The sequence below is a fragment of the Mus caroli genome, unplaced genomic scaffold (assembly GCF_978045245.1).
Source record: "Mus caroli unplaced genomic scaffold, Mus_caroli_1 scaffold_18, whole genome shotgun sequence".
NCBI classification, from domain to species: domain Eukaryota; kingdom Metazoa; phylum Chordata; class Mammalia; order Rodentia; family Muridae; genus Mus; species Mus caroli.
The window spans coordinates 48,294,433-48,313,119 of NW_028227273.1; the positions used below are offsets into that span (position 1 = coordinate 48,294,433).

At 54.6% G+C, this 18,687-nt stretch overlaps 1 protein-coding gene across 2 annotated transcripts in view; it reads left to right on the top strand.

The window, feature by feature from the left end:
• Positions 1-18,687, top strand: part of Ttbk1 (tau tubulin kinase 1) — a 44,165-nt gene that overhangs the window by 16,155 nt on the left and 9,323 nt on the right. Inside the window, exons 11-14 of one of the 2 annotated variants that reach the window (XM_085833072.1) lie at positions 825-1,056; positions 1,203-1,381; positions 3,911-4,472; positions 10,079-10,357. In XM_085833072.1, coding sequence (XP_085689198.1) covers positions 825-1,056; positions 1,203-1,381; positions 3,911-4,472; positions 10,079-10,357 — 1,252 coding nt within the window. The remainder of the gene's footprint in view (positions 1-824; positions 1,057-1,202; positions 1,382-3,910; positions 4,473-10,078; positions 10,358-18,687) is intronic. The other variant, XM_021186289.2, reaches the window with a different exon arrangement.

Consider the following 18,687-nt stretch of genomic DNA (forward strand, 5'->3'; position numbering starts at 1 on the left):
GGCTGCTCTTGGGAGTATCTGGGATCAGTTCCCAGCACCCACACTGTTGTTCACAGTTGTCTGTAACTCCAGCCCTAGAGGGTCTCATGCTCTCTTCTGGGTTTTCTCAGGCACCAGACACACACACATGGTACACACACACACGTGGTACACATATACACACATATGGTACACATACACACATGGTACACATACATGGTACACACACACATGGTACACACACACACATACATGGTACACATATATACACACAGGGAAACACATACATAAAACATAAATCTCTCTCTCTCTCTCTCTCTCTCTCTCTCTTTGAGACAGGGATTCTCTGTGTAGCCTTGGCTGTCCTGGAACTCACTCTGTAGACCAGACTTAGAGATCTGACTGCGTCTACCTCCCTAATGCTGGGATTAAAGGCATGTGCCACCACTGCCTGGCAATAAATCTCTTTTAAAGAGGTTTACAGAAAGAGTTCAAAGGAGTCTCTTTAGACTTGTTCTGGGGTCTAAAGGAAGTCTGATTCTGACAGTGGACTGTATAGCAAGGGCTTGAAAACCCACAGATCTGAAAAAGTGGGGCTCAGGGGGGATGTTCCAGTCCCTGCTGGCCACACCTCCTTGTAGCCCCTGCCACCTTGAGGATGGTCTGGTCTCAGAGGCCTTGTAGGCAGGGATGGCAATGGGCCTCTTCTCTGTCCATTCTGGAGATGGTCCCCAGGGCTTGTGCTAGCAGAGAGTAAAGGAGATGGGGAGGAAGGAGGCCTCCCAGGTGGGTTCCTTAATCCTAACCCCTGCAAGCCCTTCCCATGACTCTCCCTGCCTCCCCAGAGTGGTCAATGTGACACCGGTGCCTGGGGACCTGCTTCGTGAGAACACCGAGGACGTACTGCAGGGAGAGCACCTGAGTGACCAGGAGAACGCACCCCCAATCCTGCCCGGGAGGCCTCCGGAGGGCTTGGGCCCTGGTCCCCATCTTGTCCCCCACCCTGGGGGTCCTGAGGCTGAAGTGTGGGAGGAGACAGATGTCAACCGCAACAAACTGCGCATCAACATTGGCAAAGTAGGTGCATCCAGACAGAAGGGTGTGGACAGCCTTCCCCACCTGGGTTCCCAGCCCTGGGCCCTACCCACCCCCACCCCCCGCCCCATGCCTCTCACCCACAGCCAACCTGTCCACCCTAACTCACAGCACCCCCTCTTCTGCAGACCCCCTGTGTGGAGGAAGAGCAGAGTCGAGGAGTAGGGGTCCCCAGCTCCCCAGTACGTGCCCCCCCAGACTCCCCAACAACCCCAGTGCGGTCTCTACGCTACCGGAGGGTCAACAGCCCAGAGTCGGAGAGGCTGTCTACAGCTGCTGATGGTCGGGTAGAGCTGCAGGAGAGGAGGTGAGTTTGTATACAGGGGTTCAGGGTGGCGTGTCAAAAGCCTGGCCCCACCTGCCTTCATCAGCATGGCTGCTCTGCAAAAGGTCAGGTCATCCATGTGGCTTAGAGGGCACCTAAAAAGTGAGGTGAGGGTCAGGCCCACAGATTGGAGTCAGGTGCTGGCCTATGGTGGGGCTTCCAAAGAGGAAAGAATGGGACAGGTCAGTTTCTGGACCCAGAACATGGTCCTAGATAACAATTCACAGATGCCTGGAGAGCAACAGAGGTGGGCTTGCTTTGGCTGCCCGCAGTCAGAGAGCCTGAGAGAGGGGTTTGAGGAACTGCTGGTGGGCTAAGTTTTGGGGGTTCTAAGGGACATGATATGAATTGAGAGCCCGAGGGACCCAGAAGCAACCTGGCTGGTAAGAGGCAGGCTGAGAGGGAGGGCTCAGGGAATTGGCCCTTAGGAGGTGGGAGGAGGGTAAAGTTGGCCAAGGGTTCGATGGAGCTGGCAGGGGTAGATCAAGTCACACTAGGGTGAGTGGGACACCAGGTAAGGGGTAACCTGGAAGATGAAATGTCCTTGATTTCCCTTAGCCTCCAAAGCACTTTGCTCCATAGTAGACCAGGGCTTTGGTAAATTAGGAAATATAGAAGAGGCTCTCTCTCGGCCCTGCAGGAAGACGGCATCCTTTTTGATATCCTCTCAGTGTCTTTCCTAATAACCTACATCAGCCACAGCCCCTCCCTCAGACGCCACCCTAAACTGTCCGGAGTGCCAGATTGCACACAGTGCCAGTTTGCAGGGGCTGTGGGCTGTGTGGACAAAATCAAGACAAGTCTATGTCCCTGAGTGTATGACAGCTTGCACTCACCTGGTCTGTCCTGCCAGGCACCAGGGACCTCATCGTCACCCACGCAGCATGGAGTCCCTCGGTACAAAGGGTTCTGGACACAGCGAAGCAAGGAAGGGATGACTGTAGACCAAAGGGGCAAGTGTTCTGAGCAAGACAGTTTTGAAGAGCTGCCCTCTTAGAAGTAACACTGAATGGGTCGGTTTGGCTCACAGGCAACACCACTTCAGAAATGGCAGAAAGGGGTGGGCTGAAGAGGGTTTCCGCTACAGCAGGCTCAGGATGTCGCAGACAGGGAAAGGGGGTAGGATGGCACGTGGTGGCACATGGAGCACAAAAAGTGTGGAGCAGACAAGGCTGGGATGGCCCAGCTCTCTGTCACCTACACACACAGGGACATGTGTGGGCAGAGTCCACTCCTGCTTTGTTCCCTTCTGCCCTTTATGTCCCTCAGAACAAGGTGTACCCTTAGGAAACGAAATGGGACCAGCCATTTCCAGGGAGTCCCAGGGCAGCCTCTGTCAATGGTGTTTTATTTCAAGCCTCACTAACAAATCGATACGAATGTGGTGTAAAAGGAGAGATTAGACAGTTGCCATGCAGGCTGGGTGGGGTCTTTTGAGAAAGGCTGACAGGAAGTTCCTCTCTGCATATCTCCCCTCTGCAACTGAGTCACTCTCACCAAGCACCAGTCAGCCCCTTGCCCGTAGCCAAATGGGAGATGGGTTACAGGTCGCAGATGAGTTAGGCCTGCTGGTTTTCCTGGTATTCTGGGGTTCAGGAGCCAATGTTTTCCCCATATGCAGCATCTTCCTTTACACACACACACACCAGCTACATTGTGCAAGAAGCACGCTCAGAGCTTGGGGTGTCATGTGAGAGTCACAGGCATAGTTCAAGGTAGTAACAGATGTCCCCTGCAGGATCTGTGCCCTGAGGTCAAAGGTTAGAGGAACCCAGGCCCTGCCTGGCAGAGGAGATCACAGTCTATAGGAATGCAAGACAGATCTGAGGTCCATGGTCTGGTGGGGGCTCAGGGTGCCTCGTGGGGACGAGTAACTGTCCATGCAGGAAGGGGAGGGCTCGTGCCAGGAAGTACATCAGCGCAGAGTTCAGGGAGCAAAAGGTGAAGATGCAGGCTGTGGGGTGGACAGTTGAGGAAAATGTCCTGAAAGAGACCTGTGTAGAGAAAAGGGAAAACGTCAGGTTGAGAGGCCCTGGTTGCAAGCTAAGGAGAGCAGACTTTGGCTTCCGCCTGGGGACTGACAAAGCCCTGCCTGCCCGGGGTTATAGAGCGCCAGCTGGGCAGGACTGGAGGTGTCAGTGGTGGAGCTGGAAGCCATCTGTACACTCAAGAACCAGCTGGTGTCTTTGCCCCGGATGCAGCAGGAGGGAGCTGCAGATGGAGTGTGAGTACCCGACGGGTATTAGAAAGACTAGATTCCCTGGGATAGCCCAGAGGCTCCGAGAGGGACAAGCTCATTTTCTGCACGCTCTTGTTCCTGAACTACGGTAAGTGTTAAGGAATGTTGGTTGAAGGAATCCATGGTAAGGGGAGATATAAAGGGAAGTGTTTCTAGTACGTGATGTTGAAGGAGTCACACTCTACCCTGCCGCTGCTGGCCTGATGTCCCTGGGGCTTCAGAGGCCCCCCACCCCCACCCCGCACTGAACTTCATGTGGGTGGCTCTTGCAGGTCACGGATGGATCTGCCTGGCTCCCCCTCACGCCAGGCCTGCTCCTCACAACCAGCTCAGATGCTGTCAGTGGACACGGGCCATGCTGACAGGCAGGCCAGTGGCCGCATGGACGTCTCTGCCTCTGTGGAGCAGGAGGCCCTGAGCAACGCCTTCCGCTCAGTGCCGCTGGCTGAGGAGGAAGACTTTGACAGCAAGGAGTGGGTCATTATTGACAAGGAGACGGAGCTCAAGGACTTCCCTCCTGGGGCTGAGCCTAGCACGTCAGGCACCACCGATGAAGAGCCCGAGGAGCTGCGGCCCCTGCCCGAGGAGGGCGAGGAAAGGAGACGACTGGGGACAGAGCCCACTGTCAGGCCGCGTGGACGTGGTATGCACACGCTGACAGAGGAGGACCCACGGCAGATGCTGCCCCAGCCTGCACCACCTCAGTTGAGCCAGGCTGATGGCCGGTCAGAGACATCACAGCCACCCACGCCTGGCAGCCCTTCCCACTCTCCCTTGCACTCGGGACCCCGCCCTCGACGGAGAGAGTCGGATCCCACGGGCCCTCAGAGACAGGTAAGACTGGACTTGTACATTACCTCCCTACCCAGAGATCCCTAGAGTTCTGCCAGCAGGCCTGGTGTGTTCCACGTTGAGGCGGGCCCTTCTGGCCTAGGAACCCAGCAGTGACAGGCCATGTTGGAGACAGACAGGTGTAAAGGCCCCACAGAATATGTGGGGAGAGATGGGACCTAAGCTGTGGGTAAGGTCTTGTGAGTAACTCAGCTAGGTGACAAGGCAGAAGAAAGGCATTTTGTGCCCTGGGGACAGTGTGTTCAGAGCCCAGTTGTGATACTTCAGCACAGTATTGATTTAAGAAGATAAGGCTGTGAAGCGGGTCCTGGGGCTGTCACAGAAGTCTGGACTCTACACTGAAGGGTTGGGACTTGATTCTGATGGCTTGGTAACCCACCGATGGCTTTTAAGTAGGAGTGTGGCACTGTGGTGGCTTTGAGACCTTTGGGCGATCCCTTGGGCTACTTGGTAGAAAATGTATTAAAAGGGTAAAAGGCGAGAAGCATGGAGGTCTTCTATGAGGCATCAGCAGGAGCTCCCTGGTGGCCTGGGCCAGGAAGCAGACTGTGACCTGAGTTGAGATAGACGGAGGACAAAAGGGCTGAAACAGAGGGTGGGCTGGGGTGGCGAGCATCTTATGCCTGGGACTCTAGATGGCAGCGATACCATAGCTGAGTGGCTTTGGAGCCTTGTGCATGGATGCAGATTGGACATAATGACCTCTTGATATCTGAGGGTGACCACGTTGTATGTATCCACTGCTCTGAGGAAGAGATCTCACCTGACCTGTAGGGACTGTGAGAGTGAGTGATGTCACTTCAGAGAACCCTGCAGGGTGGGGAGACTCACAAGTTGGGGCAGAAGCTAGGAAATGCTCACACATAGAGACTGAGAGAAAAGCACGGGGTGGGGGGTGTCCATAATCCTAACCCAGGAGGGATCAGAACATGGAAGAGGCCCTAGAGAGAGGTGAGCAAAATCAGAGAGGGCCAGGGCTGATGGTCAGCCCACCATGCCCAGTCAGGGAAGGCTCTGGGAGGAATGTATGCACAAAGCCCTGGGCTCCATTCCTAGTGCCTTGTAAAACTAGACATGGTGGTATATGCACTGCGATTCCAGTACTAGGAGGTAGGGGCAGGAAGATTGGGAGTTCAAGGCCATCCTCAGCTGCATAGTGGGTTCACAACAGGCATGTTGGGAGCCCTGTTTGGCTTCAGTGGTGTCTCCCCCCCCCCCTCTTCCTTCTCCTCCTCCTCCTTCCCCCTTGGTGTTCTGAGACAGGAGCCCACTGTGTTGCTCAGGATAGTTTCTAATTTCTTTGACTCGACACACGTGAGATTACAGGTCTGAACCCTCACTACCTAGTTTAGAAGAACGGACATTTATTTGTATAAGGATCTAGGAACAGTCTGCAAAAGCTGGGAAGAGGAAGATAAAAGATGGAGTGGAAATGCTGGCCTACGTGGGGAGAGAGAGAGAGAGAGAGAGAGAGAGAGAGAGAGAGAGAGAGAGAGAGAGAGAGAGAGAGAGAGAGAGAGAGAGAGAGAGAAGAGAGAGAGCTTGTCTCCTGTTAAGGACAAGGACAACTCTGTCAGAACAGGTTTGTGAGCCACTCCTCTGGCGTCTATATGGGATCCCAGCTGACCTCTTACTGGGAAGTGAACATCAGTTCAGCCACTGTGTGCTGAATTGAGTCCGAAAGGAACTTGGGGGTCTGCGGCTTAGTCCACTTGATGATCTTATGTTGGGGCTCTGTGTGGCACCCAGGTATGGGTCTAGGAGCCAGCTCTGCCACTCAATCAGGTTGGGAAGCCTGGTCTGGGATACCATGGGTACCTTGACAGGACAGCTCTGGGGAAGGGTGGAGTGGGTTTGTTCATGCCTTCTAGAGGAGGTGCTGTGATCCACAGTCCTCTAGAATATTTCTCTGGTCTTACCTTGTACTCTGGCAATAGTAATGAAAACCTGGGGACCATGAGTCCTTGCCTAGAGAGGCCCTGACTGGCCTGATGTGGGGGCTTCTTTCTGACAGGCTGATGTACTTAGGCTATGACCCCCAACTCCTTGGGGGAACAACACCTGTTCCCACAAATGGCTCTGGGGAAGGTGGGGGGACAAACAAGATGTTCTCAGGACTTCTTATTCCCCATTCTTCCTCATGAGCACCAGAGCATTTCTCATCTGCCCGGGGACAGGCAACAGAAGGACAGGCACAAGGGGTAGAACCCCAGGCAATGCAGAGTCAGGGGACACCGACTAGAGTGGAGAGAGACAAAGATGGAGGTTGCTTCTCTGTTCTGTTCTTCCTTTCTGGTTACTGTGAGCCAGCCACCGTCCCTTGCTGGGTCTCAGAACAAGAGTGCCAGGCTGTCTCTGAGGTTGCTCTCCCTTGCATCCTAAGTGTCATGCTAACACTGGGGGACTCTTTCCAGACCAGGGACAGGCTTATTGTGCAGTAGTGGTGTACTACATGGACAGGAAAGGGATTTTGTCTGTGGGGTAAAGCGCGCGCGTGCGTGTGTGTGTGTGTGTTTGCCAGCCTCGGTTTCCCCACACTGTACATAACTGAGGTTATTTTATTTATTCTACCATTTTGTGTGTGCTTTTCTGAGCCCACTGATTGTCAGTCAGTATGTATAGTGTGTGGATGTGGACACCCATGCACATGCCTCCACATCTGTGTGGGGTGTGAATCATGTCTGAGGCTTGTACGGGGCTAGACCAGGGAGAACAATGAATGATGGGAAAGCTAACAGTAATGGCTACTGATGGGACACAGGGAGATACATTTGCAGATAGATGCATGTGACCAACGGGGCCTAAATAGCAACACTAGACTCGAGCAACTTTGACTTACAAGGTGGGGAAAGTCTCCAGTAGTAACCAAAAATAAATAAGCAAGCTTTCTGGCTAGAGCTGCCAATTGGTAGAGCTGAGACTTGAAACCAAGCAGCTGGGTCATGGTCACAAGATCTAAGGCACGTGTGTTGAAGACAGAATAGCAAATGCAGGTCAGAGGAGCGGACAATCTGCGCAGGCTCAGAGAGCCTAGAGCATTCAAATGTGTATGTGTACGCATACCAGCTGGCTGGCCCTCGCTGCCACATGTGCCTGGTGGCATGTCAGTGTACGTAGTGGTCTTGGGGTGCCCATGGGCAAAGCAGGTGGGACAGGACATGTTCTATATTCAGGATGAGGCAAGACCTTTGTTCTCTGAGGCAGAGGGAGCAAACTTGGTTTGTGTTCCATTTCATTGATAGGGGTGGCCTTGGGTTAGGCAGGGCCTGCATGCTTTGTGGCACATTGCAATAAACCTGTGAAACTCTTCCCCACTCCTGGGTGACTAGAAAGGACCCCCCACCCCGTTCTTCACCACCTTTCTTTGAGGAATCCCTCCTAGACCTGGTGTTGCAAGCTGTGTTGTTATGAGTCTGCTGTGTGAACGGCTGGGGAGCAGGTGTGGGGCTAGGCTTGGGCTGTTCCCTGGTGTGCAGCGTGTGCATGTGTGAATACCTGGCTCTTCTCGGGTGGTTCAGGTGCAAATTAGCAGGAGCCCAGGAGACAGCTCAGCTTGGGCAGAGGGAATACAGGCAGGGTGTGTGATTTGATGGTGGCTGCAGTCTTTATAGGCTGTCTGAAGCCAATAGGACAACCGGTGAGCATTCCTTAAACACGTAGACGTTTGCTGGAAAGCCACACTGCCTCATTACAAGCTGAACACTGTGCTGGGCCGGGGGAGGGGGACCAAAGATGAGCAAGGCTTCATTCTATCCCAGCTCAGAGCTTTCAGGGTCAGACTGGGCTGGAGTCACAGGCTGGACGTTGGGCACTTACTTACCAATAGGGCTGGCAGGAGAACGGAAGCGCTTATATCTGCTCACGGGACTTACGGGGGAGACTGGGATGTCTGCACAAGGGTGACTGTATACTGGGTATTGAGGACAAGTAGGTCACAAGTGCTGCCTGGCCTGGCTGGGGGTGGAGGGTGGGGCTACCGGGATCCAAATCCAGCATCTACGATCTCTTTGATGAAGAGCAAAGTGGGCGTTGAGTTCATGCCCCCACATGTGCTGTGAGAGGAGCCCTTGGCTGCATTGGTCCTCCTGGGTGTGCCTAGTCCTCACCCTTCTTGCAAACAGAATCAACTAGGGAATAAGGAGCCCAAACTTGACCCCAAAAGAAGCTGTCAGAAAACCTATTGTGGGTTCAGGGAGATGAAAGTGTGAGGACCTTTCCCCTGCTCCCTCCCCAAAGGAGGTCTCTTGTGACCCCCTCCCCATCTGACACCAGCAAAGCATGCTGGAGGTGGCTCCAGTCCCTTTCTGAATTCCCCTAGAGCTGGCCCAGCCAGGCCTCAGGGCCACACTGTGAGCTAAACTGACCTCCGTCCCAGGGAGAGCTAGAGATAAGGCTAGGCAAAGTCTGTGGCCACCGGGCCACCAGGCCACGCCATCCCCACGTGCTTGCAAGTGTTCCCAAGTGTTCCCTGTCCCTTTGGGCACGGGAGGGCACAAAGACTTATGGCACAAAGTCTTATGGCTACCACTAGCTTTGTAGCTGCCCAACCCCCACCCCAGCCACCCCCTGGGCCTGTCTTCATTGGGTTAAAAGGCTCCTGAGCTGTAAGAACTCCGCATATCTAGTCCTCCAACCCTAGGAGGTGGGAGCCACTTTTACCCACTCTCCATGGGGAGAACTTGAGGTGTAGAGAATTGAGGTCAAGGGTCATGTCCATAAGGGATAGAAGCATCTTTGGGCTGGCATTGGGAGTGATGTCTCATGCGTGTAATGCAGGGCTTGGAAGGCAGGCAGGAGGATTGCCAAGAGTTAGAGGCCAGCCTGGGCTACATAGTGAGTTTTAGGACAGTGTGAGCGATGCTATCTCAACCAAACCAAACCAAACCAAACCAAACCAGCTCTCCTGGTGCTTACCTATCAGCACAACCCCAGAACCACAAAGCAAGTGATTAAACATCGTTCTCTTGACTTCTTGCAAATACAACGTTGAGTATTGGACTTCAGAGTCCAGCCACTGTCCCTGACATCCTGGTGCCTCCGGGAAGGAGGCAGAGGGCGCTAAGGAGAGAGGAACACAGCTGCTTTAGATCTCAGAAGAAGGACTGGAGGGTGCAGGAGGTCATAGCTCATCTACAAAACACTTGCTTAATCAGCAGGAAATTTTCGAGCCCCAGCACAGCAAATACGTTTTAAAAAATTATCTGAAAGAGCATGGAAGTGTGTCTGGGTTAGTAGGGGGCGGCACTTGGCTAGGAGCAGCTACAGAGGGGCCTTCCTGACAGGAAGGCTCCAGCCCAGAGGGAGCCCCTTGCTAGATGGGACTAAACCCGGAAGGCTTCCGGAACGAGGTGAGTGACCAAGGTCCCTCGCCCAGAGACCGTGCTGTGAGAGGAGGAGGCAGGCAGGGCGCTGGAGGTTCCGAGGCTGGATCTTGGGTGAGCAGCCTGTAGCCCCCTTCTCGTGCGCCATCCGCCCCCTGCCAGAGACGCCGGTGCCGCAGGGGCTGTGAGCGGTGGGTGGCCCCCGAGAAGAGCTGTCCAGTCTGTGCCTGACGCCTCTTTTTCCTCCACTTTCTTGGTCTCTTTCAGTTGGAGGAGGACAGACTCTCGGGGCACTCCCTCCCGCGGTACAGCCCCCTGCGACGACTGGCGTCCTCCGTGTTCTCCTCCTCCACGCTGGAGACGGAGCACTACCCTCACCCCGGCGGCGGCGGCTCCTCGGGCTCCTCCGGTTCCCTCATTCAGCGCAGCCGCTCCGCTGAGAGCAGCCCGGTGCGTGCGCCCCATCGGCGCCACGCGCCCCTGGCAGCCGGCAACCACAGACTCGTGCCCTCGGTGCTCCGCATCTCGCGGTCCCAGCTGCAGCAGGTGTGGGCACGGTTCACCCACAAGACCTAGGCTGGGCTCCCCCCCCTCCTGGAGGGGGCAGGTGGGGGGGGGTTGGGGAGCAGACAGAGACCAAGGTTCCTTCCCAGGACGCAATAATCACAGGCCATACAGCCCATCCCACCCACGTGCAATACGCCCCCTTAGAAGGTTGGCCCGCGATGATACTGTAAAACTCCCACCCCACCAGAGGCTCTGTCCTCAGAGGCTCGGTCTGGGGTGGGCTCCTTTGCTAGGGGCCAGCCAAACTGGTGCAGGGAGGGGTGGTGCGCTGGCGCAATTGGATAGAACAGGAGCCCTGAGGTGCAGCTACCAGGGGCTCTAGAATCCAGGGGAAACCAAGATGTAGGGGGAGCTGAGGTGTTCCGGGGGCAGTCTGGCTTGGGGTCAGGTTCTGTTTACTCTGTGATGTCTTAGCGGGTCAGAGTTTGATCCACCCATGAAGGGTTGGGTTGGTGGGAGAGTTGGAACTTCTCCACAGGTGTGCGTCTGTGTCTGTCTAGTTGGCCTGGGTGGAATGTGATGGCAGCTGGTCAAACTCGGCTTGGGTGTGACACGAGGGTGTCTATATTCAGTGATGGGGAGTGGGCAGCCCTGTGACCTAGTGAACATTTCCCATCCACCGCCACCGAGGTCAGAGTCCCTTCCTTGCCCCATCTGACAAGCGCATGCGCTGTCCACGGTCACTCACATGGTCCTCAAGACTCCCATGTGTCACTCACTGAGAGACTTGACTGCCCTGAAAGCCTTCAGGAGCTGGGTATGAATAGAGTTGATCCACAGAACCCAGCCTGCAGGCAATATGGAGAATGATAAAGGAAGTGGAACCTACCAGATCCTGGGCACAGGGACATTTTATTTCAGAACAAGTCCCAGACAGACTGCTCAGATCTGCCACTCCCAGGGGGATGACTCCTGGAGGTACCCTGGGTGTGGTGTAGACAGAACACAAGATAGGCAGGTCAAGAGAGGATCCAGAGATTAATGGGCAGATACCTGACTGCTCCCCCTCTTCTGACCACCTCAGTTTCCCAACCTGTCACTGCGGGGACCCCACTTTTTTCTCTCTTCATTCCTGCCCATGCCAACCAGCAAGGCTTGGGGAGTGGTGGGAGAGAGGGTTACTAGAGATGGTAGTGCCCGACCAGGGAGCAGAGGAACTAGAGTTTGCAAACTGTGTGTTTTGGTGAGCTTGCGGGCATGAGTGTGCTTAGCCATGGCCTTGCACACACAGGGCTGTCAGAGATGGAGGCTCAGACTCTGTTGTTCATGTGCACAATTCCAGAGAACACCATTTATGTAGACCCTGGTATGACCAGCACCTACTGAAGTTAAATGGTGCTGCAGCTGTGCGTGTGTGTGCATGTGTGCGTATGTGTGTGTGCATGTGTGTGTGTGTGTGTGTGTGTGAGCACTTGCTCGTGGGCATGTGTGTGAGCGCATGCGTGTGCATGTGTGTCTGAGTAGCTTCCCGGTCTTGTTCTGCTCTTCTTACGCGTTTCCCCTCTGACCTCTGATCCTCTCAACCCTGTGACCATCAACTTCCCCAAATATTCCTGATTTTAGTAGAGGTCTTAGGGCCCTTGGATCAACATGGGGGATGCTTACACCTCGTGGGCAGTGCCCAGGGTCCGAGCTATCCATGTATACACATGGCCAACATCGAGACGAGCAGTTCTGCAAGTCAGTTCCCACAGTCACCGCTTTCTTCTCTAAAACTTTTTTTTTTAACACATCTTTTCCATGTAGCATCCAAAGCCAGAGCCATGTTCTAATCCTATGCCCTTCACTTTTGAAGGTCTTCAATCCCGAGTCTCTCTGGCCCTCTGGGCTGTTTTGGATGGCTCTGCCCGAGTAGGAGTTGGAGAGATGTCCAGGGAGACCCCTTGAGAAAAAAAAGCAAAACAAACGGGGAAACACAAAGCACAAAGGCAAGGGGTGGGGATACACAGCAGCCCCTCCCTGCCTTCAGCACTGCCCCGCCCCTGACCCTCTACCCTCCATGCAATGGTGGGGCTTCTCTTTGTTCATAGATTCCACAAGTCAGCGGCACTGGGATTCCAGGAAACCCGGTACTCGGCTGCCTGGCATTCCTTTCTGGAGAGTTCCATCACCAGGCCTGAGCAGAGCCCCACCTGAGTGGCTACAGTTGTCTCTGAGCTATTCTGAGATCCCCAAATGCCTTAAGACTTATAAACGACAATGGCACTGGCTTGAGCCTTAGTTTTAGCATTATATACATATTGCTGTCTCTCAAGCTGTTAGGAATGGGGGATCTGCACCCCCACCTCTCAGTCACAAAGGACAACCCTCATGGGAAGGTAGGACTCCTTTAAAACAAGGCCACCATTCAAAATGTCTGGCTCTCTAGAAGGTGTCCCTTTGCCTTGGCCTCTGTGGTGGAGGAGTTCATAAGCCATTAAGGGCAACGGGAGGGGGACGTCTTCTTGACAGAACTGCGTCTTTGGGGAGGGGCCATGTTGACTTTTGCAAACTGTGCCAGTCTCAGCCACAATCTCATGGAACTGGGCGGAGCTCTGTATGGCTTAGGGCGGAGTCTCTGATTCCCAGGTGTGGCAGGGTTGTCCCTGAGCCTGCATCGGCAGCAGATCTCTTACCTTTGTAGCTCTCCAGAGAGCAGAATGTGGAGAAGTGAGCGTCTCTCCCTGGGGGAGAAGGGCATGACTTCTTGCGAAATAACTTTGCCAGTGGGCGGCGCTCCTGGCCTGAAGCATGGTGGCTTCGTACTTGGCACACAAGGGAGTCGTCAGGTATCCTGTACTGTATAGTCTTCCCATTGGCACACAGCACTTCTTCCTGTGCGCCATGATCAGAGCACTTGACAAAATTAACTCACTTGAACCCCATACTAACCTGTGGAGAGAGAGAGCCCAGGGTCATTGCGTTGGGTGGATTTGTCAGATGTTCCCTTTACAAGAGCTTCAGTTGGTAAAAAAGCCGCCTGGTGCTGAGTAGCTGTAGTCTCAGGCCATAAGAGTCCTTAACTGCTGTGGCTTAGTGGTTTTTTCTGCTGGTCCCCTCTCAGGAGAGGAGGGTTGCCTTTGAACTGTCCTTCTCCTCCTTTTCCAGTCCCACCTTGTTGTGGGACTGCAGCCAGATATGAGGCACCTCAGAGAACTGGGGTCGGCTAAGTTGACTGGACACTGACCACGCCGCCCCCTTGATCTCACAAGTGTTGTATAGCAGCACTGGAGACAGAGTGGCCTGACCAGGATACCGTAGATGGCAGGGGCTTGCACTCCTGACTTTGGCTCCACTGGAGGGTCTCAGGGGTCAGGCTCACAGACAGCAGAGATCACTTGCTGAGCACTGATGGGACTTGGTCAGGATGTCACCAACTCACACAAAGAGAACAAACAGTGACAGTAAGTTTCCTATAAGGGAAACCCCACCCCATTCCAGTCATTCTCCAAAACACCAGTCATTGCTGCTGTCTTCCTTTTTTTTTTTTTAAGATTTATTTATTTATTATATGTAAGTACACTGTAGCTGTCTTCAGACACTCCAGAAGAGGGCATCGGATTCCATTACAGATGGTTGTGAGCCATCATGTGGTTGCTGGGAATTGAACTCAGGACCTTTGGAAGAGCAGTCAGTGCTCTTAACTGCTGAGCCATCTCTCCAGCCCCCCTTTTTAATCTGAACTCTCCAATTTTTTTTAAAAGATTTATTTATTATTAAATGTAAGTACACTGTAGCTGTCTTCAGACACACCAGAAGGGGGCATCAGATCTCATTATGGGTGGTTGTGAGCCACCATGTGGTTGCTGGGATTTGAACTCAGGACCTTCAGAAGAGCAGTCAGTGCTCTTAACCACTGAGCCATCTCTCCAGCCCACTCTCCAAATCTTTAATCATTGGTCACACACACACACACACACACACACACACACACAGTGGGCAGTTTCGGGGAAGAGCTAGTGACTTAACCCTGAGGACTCCTCACTGCATCACCCATCCAGGCTCAAAGCAAGGTAGTTCTTTAGCAAGCACACCAGTCAGGCAGCTGCTTAGGATACTAGCTGCTAGTGAGGTGTGGTGTGGTGGTGTGTGTGTGTGTGTGTGGTGTGGTGTATTTGTGTGGTGTGTGTGTGTGTGGTGTGGTGTATTTGTGTGGTGTGTGTGTACATGTTGCTGTGGTGAGCCCCGGTATGTGGAGTTATTGGAGTTTTTCCTTGTGTGTGGAATAGGACTGCCTAATAGGGGTAGTATTTTCTTAGACAGAGAGGGGTGTGTCTTGAGGACTCTAGATTGGTGGAAAATGCTGTATTAAATTCCTCATAATTAATACACACCCCATACACTCAAGGCAGCTTGGGTCACAGCAATAGCAACTCAGAACTCATCCCAGCCACTAACCCTGAGCCCAATACTCTCTCTCTAAATTCCCAGTCTAAGGGAAAACAGCCCTTCCCAGTGGATTGTGGGGTGGCACCTCTGGGCCAGCCAGTCCTGGCTCCCTCCTTCCTACCTCTGTCCTCTGCCCTGCCTTGGTCTCTTTTTCTGGGGCAGGGCGGTGCTGTCTGTTCAGGCAGGGGTTGGGGGAGCATGGGCCACTTCAGGATGGCAGGAGCTGTGTCAGTGTTAATGGGTGGTTTGGGAAGGAACCATGCGTTAGGGGGATGTGGTGCCCATTGGAGGTTGGGGTACCCTCCTGGGCTGGGGACACAGAAGATATATTCGCTGCTGTCCTTGGGTTGATGTGACAATTGGAGGAAGCCTAGACATCTAAGGGTCTGTAACATCTGCCGTGCCCAAATCTCCACTTAGATATGGGACACTCCTAACCAGAGAGGCAGAAGCCGTGCCCAACCCCATTGCATCTGACTTTTAAGGCATCCTTCTCCCTAAGGGAGAGGCTTCCAGGCTGAGGACCATCTCCCTCAGATAACCCCACACATACTCGGTGGACTTCCCAGCCTGGGAGGCCCCCGAGCCCACCCAAAAAGAGATGGGGAAGGAACTAGGAAACCTTCCTTAGTCCTCTGCTTTCCCTGGGGTTTCCCATCACTCACACTTGCCCTTGGATCCTGCACAGGCTGTGGGTTGGGGGAATGACTACCCACGCACACGCACGCGCACACTCCGCAGCCTCACGCACACTTCATCCACTCTCCGGACCGCAAACTTAGCATCCCAAACCCGGAGCGCACTCGAGACCCTGTCGCAGGTTTCTAACTGTTAAGGACCCTTGTTCCCGCCCTGAACCCGCCCCAGGGCCCGTCCACCCAAAACCCAACCCCTGCAGCCATCACTAACACGAATGTATGTTCAGTCTTTTTAACCAGCTGCTACTTGGCGTGCCCCTGGTACCGCCGGCCTCGGAGTCCCCGCCCCGCCCCGCCCCGCGCCCGCCGAGCCGGGTCCCCAACCCTGGTCCCCGCCCCACCAAGCTGCCTGCTGCTAAAGTTCTTCTTTTGGGTTAGCGCCCCCGCCGCCCGCCTTCGCGCTCTGTTTTGTTTGTTTTTCCCTTCTGCCGGCTCGTGGCCGCTGGGTGCCTGGCCTGGAGGCAAGGTGGGGACGAGTGGGGGACTCGCTCCACAGTGCTTCCAGGGTTAGGGTGCAGACCAGGGGCGGGGGGACATGGGAGGAGCTGGCTCCAAGAGCCCGACCCCCCTCCCGATTCCGGTTACCTCACCGCCCATAGGGCTGCCCCCACCCTTGGCCTTGCAGTAGGATGCCAAAGAGCCCAGAGTTGAGGGGGAGCCAAACTTTGAGCCTAGGTCTCTCAGAGCCACCCAACCCTTTTGCCCGTGCTCCGATCCGTGTCCTTTGTCCCATCCCATCTGCCACTAAGGGCCCTGGGGGGCTCCTCAAACATGCCCCCACTTCCAACTCTTCCCCCACCCCCACCCCCGAAAATAAAACTCAGGGACCAACATCTGCTTCCTTTGCACTTGCTCCGTCGACCCCTCCCCTAGGTGGAGGGACTTCCGTGGGGGAAGGGGCAGGTTCCAGGGCCCCTAGAGTTGACAGTATTGCCGCAGAGAGGGGCTGGCCTCTGCCCCCTAAAAGGTGGGACTGGTGGTGTGGGGAAACTCAGCCCCAGGACCGAATTAAGCTCCCTCCCTACAGACCCCCCCACCACCAGGGGATGGGATGATGGGATGGGAGGGTGGTTGGCAAGAAGACCCTCCCGGAGGTCTCCAGTCCCAGCCAGTTTATTCCTGAGCTCCCCTCAATTTCCAAGTCTTTCCTCAACCCCCCTTTTGTATTGCAATAACACTGTATGATACGCTTGCACTATTCCCTTACCCCGGCCAGCTTAAGCATGCACGAGAAACTCAAAACCACACACACACATGAAGACCGGACGCTTTTTTCCCCTTTTCTTGTCTTTCCTTTCTTTTTATGTTTTATTATTTATTTGTTTGTTTTGTTTCTTACATACCCCCACCCCCACCCCTTACCCTCCGTTTTCTTCCTAGTTCTCTCCGGGCTGCGTCCTCCTTAGTGTACATAGCGGCGTCAGGGGCCCTGGACCCGGGTTAGAAAAGCATGCACTGAGCCCCCCAACCCCACCCCAGACTGCGAGTACTGTACAAATCCAACACTTGAAACCGACACGCACACGCGCGGCGCCGCCACAGGGGTGGGACACGGACACGCACCCACGCGCACACGACCGTGCACTGGCGGGGGTGGGGGCGCCCCGCCGTCAGGCGTCGCTGTGCAAGGGATCTTGTGCCTTTTAAAGTCCCTGTATGTTCATGCAGACAATCCGGAGAGCTTGTGTACTACCAAATCCTGATTAAAGACGCCTTCCAGGAATCTGCCTTGGCCTGCTTTCTTCACCTCTCCACCCTGGTCCCGGAGGACCTCAACTCACAGGGGGCGCGGGGGTGGGGGTGCTGGGCAGATGGTAAGGGGCTGGGACTACAGCTGACTGAGGGACTGGAGTGCTGATCAGCTGGACTCAGAATTATCCTCCAGCTGCTGGCTGTCTTCTTTCATGGGGGAAGGTGATATGTAGATTCTGATCTCTCGGATCCAACTCCAGTTGCAAATGGGCTAGAGGAATGCAATAAAGTAGGTTAGGCTCATGGGCCAAATGTGGCAGAGAGAGGTGTGAAGTCGAAAAGCCAGGTGTGGGACATGCCTGGGTACTGTCCTTGCTGCTCAGTGGCCTGAGGGAGCAGGTGGACCGTGAAGAGATGCACGAAAGGTGATTTAGCTCAGGATATAAAGGCAGTGACCTGAAGGTGACAACGACAGAAGCAGGCTGCCAAGCTGGAGACTGCCCCTCTGTATCATGACCCTCTTTTGTCCCTCACCCTGGCTGGGCAGAAGGCAGGAGTACAAGACCGGTGACTCAGGAACGGACTTGAGACAGGTTTTTGTTAGTGGAGGAAGTTCCTCTAGCTACTGAAGAGGAAGCCACTTTGTCCATAGGGCCAAAAGCAAGAGGCCAGACAGCCACAGTTCCTAATCCCCAGGAGGTCGAGAAGCCCCTCCCCCCACATACTCGATAGCTCTGCGGGGATGGGGCAGGGGCAGAGCTAGGACAGACTGAAGGGAGCATGTGTGGGGAGGGAGACATTGCAATCTGGGAGATCAATCGTATGTGTGAGGTCTGTCTGGGTAGACTGTGCTCAGTAGCCATGTTCCCACCTTCCTCGCTAGAGTATCCACCCTGGGGGCAGGGGACTGGGATTTCTCCTTTGGTCGGCAGTGGTGGAGTAGTGCGAGGTCTCTTGGCTGGACAGAAACACTCTGTCTGAGGGAGAGCCAGGAGACTGAAACAGAGGAAGAAGGCAACAGATGAGGTGGACAAACTGCCAGGGGCCACTTGGTCCCTAGGACCTCTCCTCTCAGGCCTAGCATGGCTGCACAGCTGGGGACCACGGTGGAGGAAAAGGTTCCAGAACAGAGGAAGGGATGTAGGGCATTAGGCCGTCCGGATGGGCACAAGCCCCTCCCCTGTCAGTCTGGGGGAGTGCCAGCTCTTGTCACTCAGCCCATTCCATTCCCCATAACCTTGGGACTTTGAGCTAGCGTGCAGTTCCAGTCACTAGGTTTGGCAGGGGGTCCAGGCAAGAGTGTCACCTTCTGCACCCTGTGTGGGCACCGGGGTGAGGTAGAGTGGCCAGGTCTTCAGCATCATTGTCACAAGTCCTCCCTGAGAGGACAACTCTTCGAGCAGCAGGTCTGGGCTGATTTTCTCCCTCTGCATGTGGTGCTGGGGGGTTGAAGCTTAGAGGGACTCAGGCCTCTGGGACCAGAGCGCAGACACCCAGGGCTTTTGCGCTCTCTGAGCTCTTCAGCTCAGCTGTTTCAACCCCTCAGGTCAT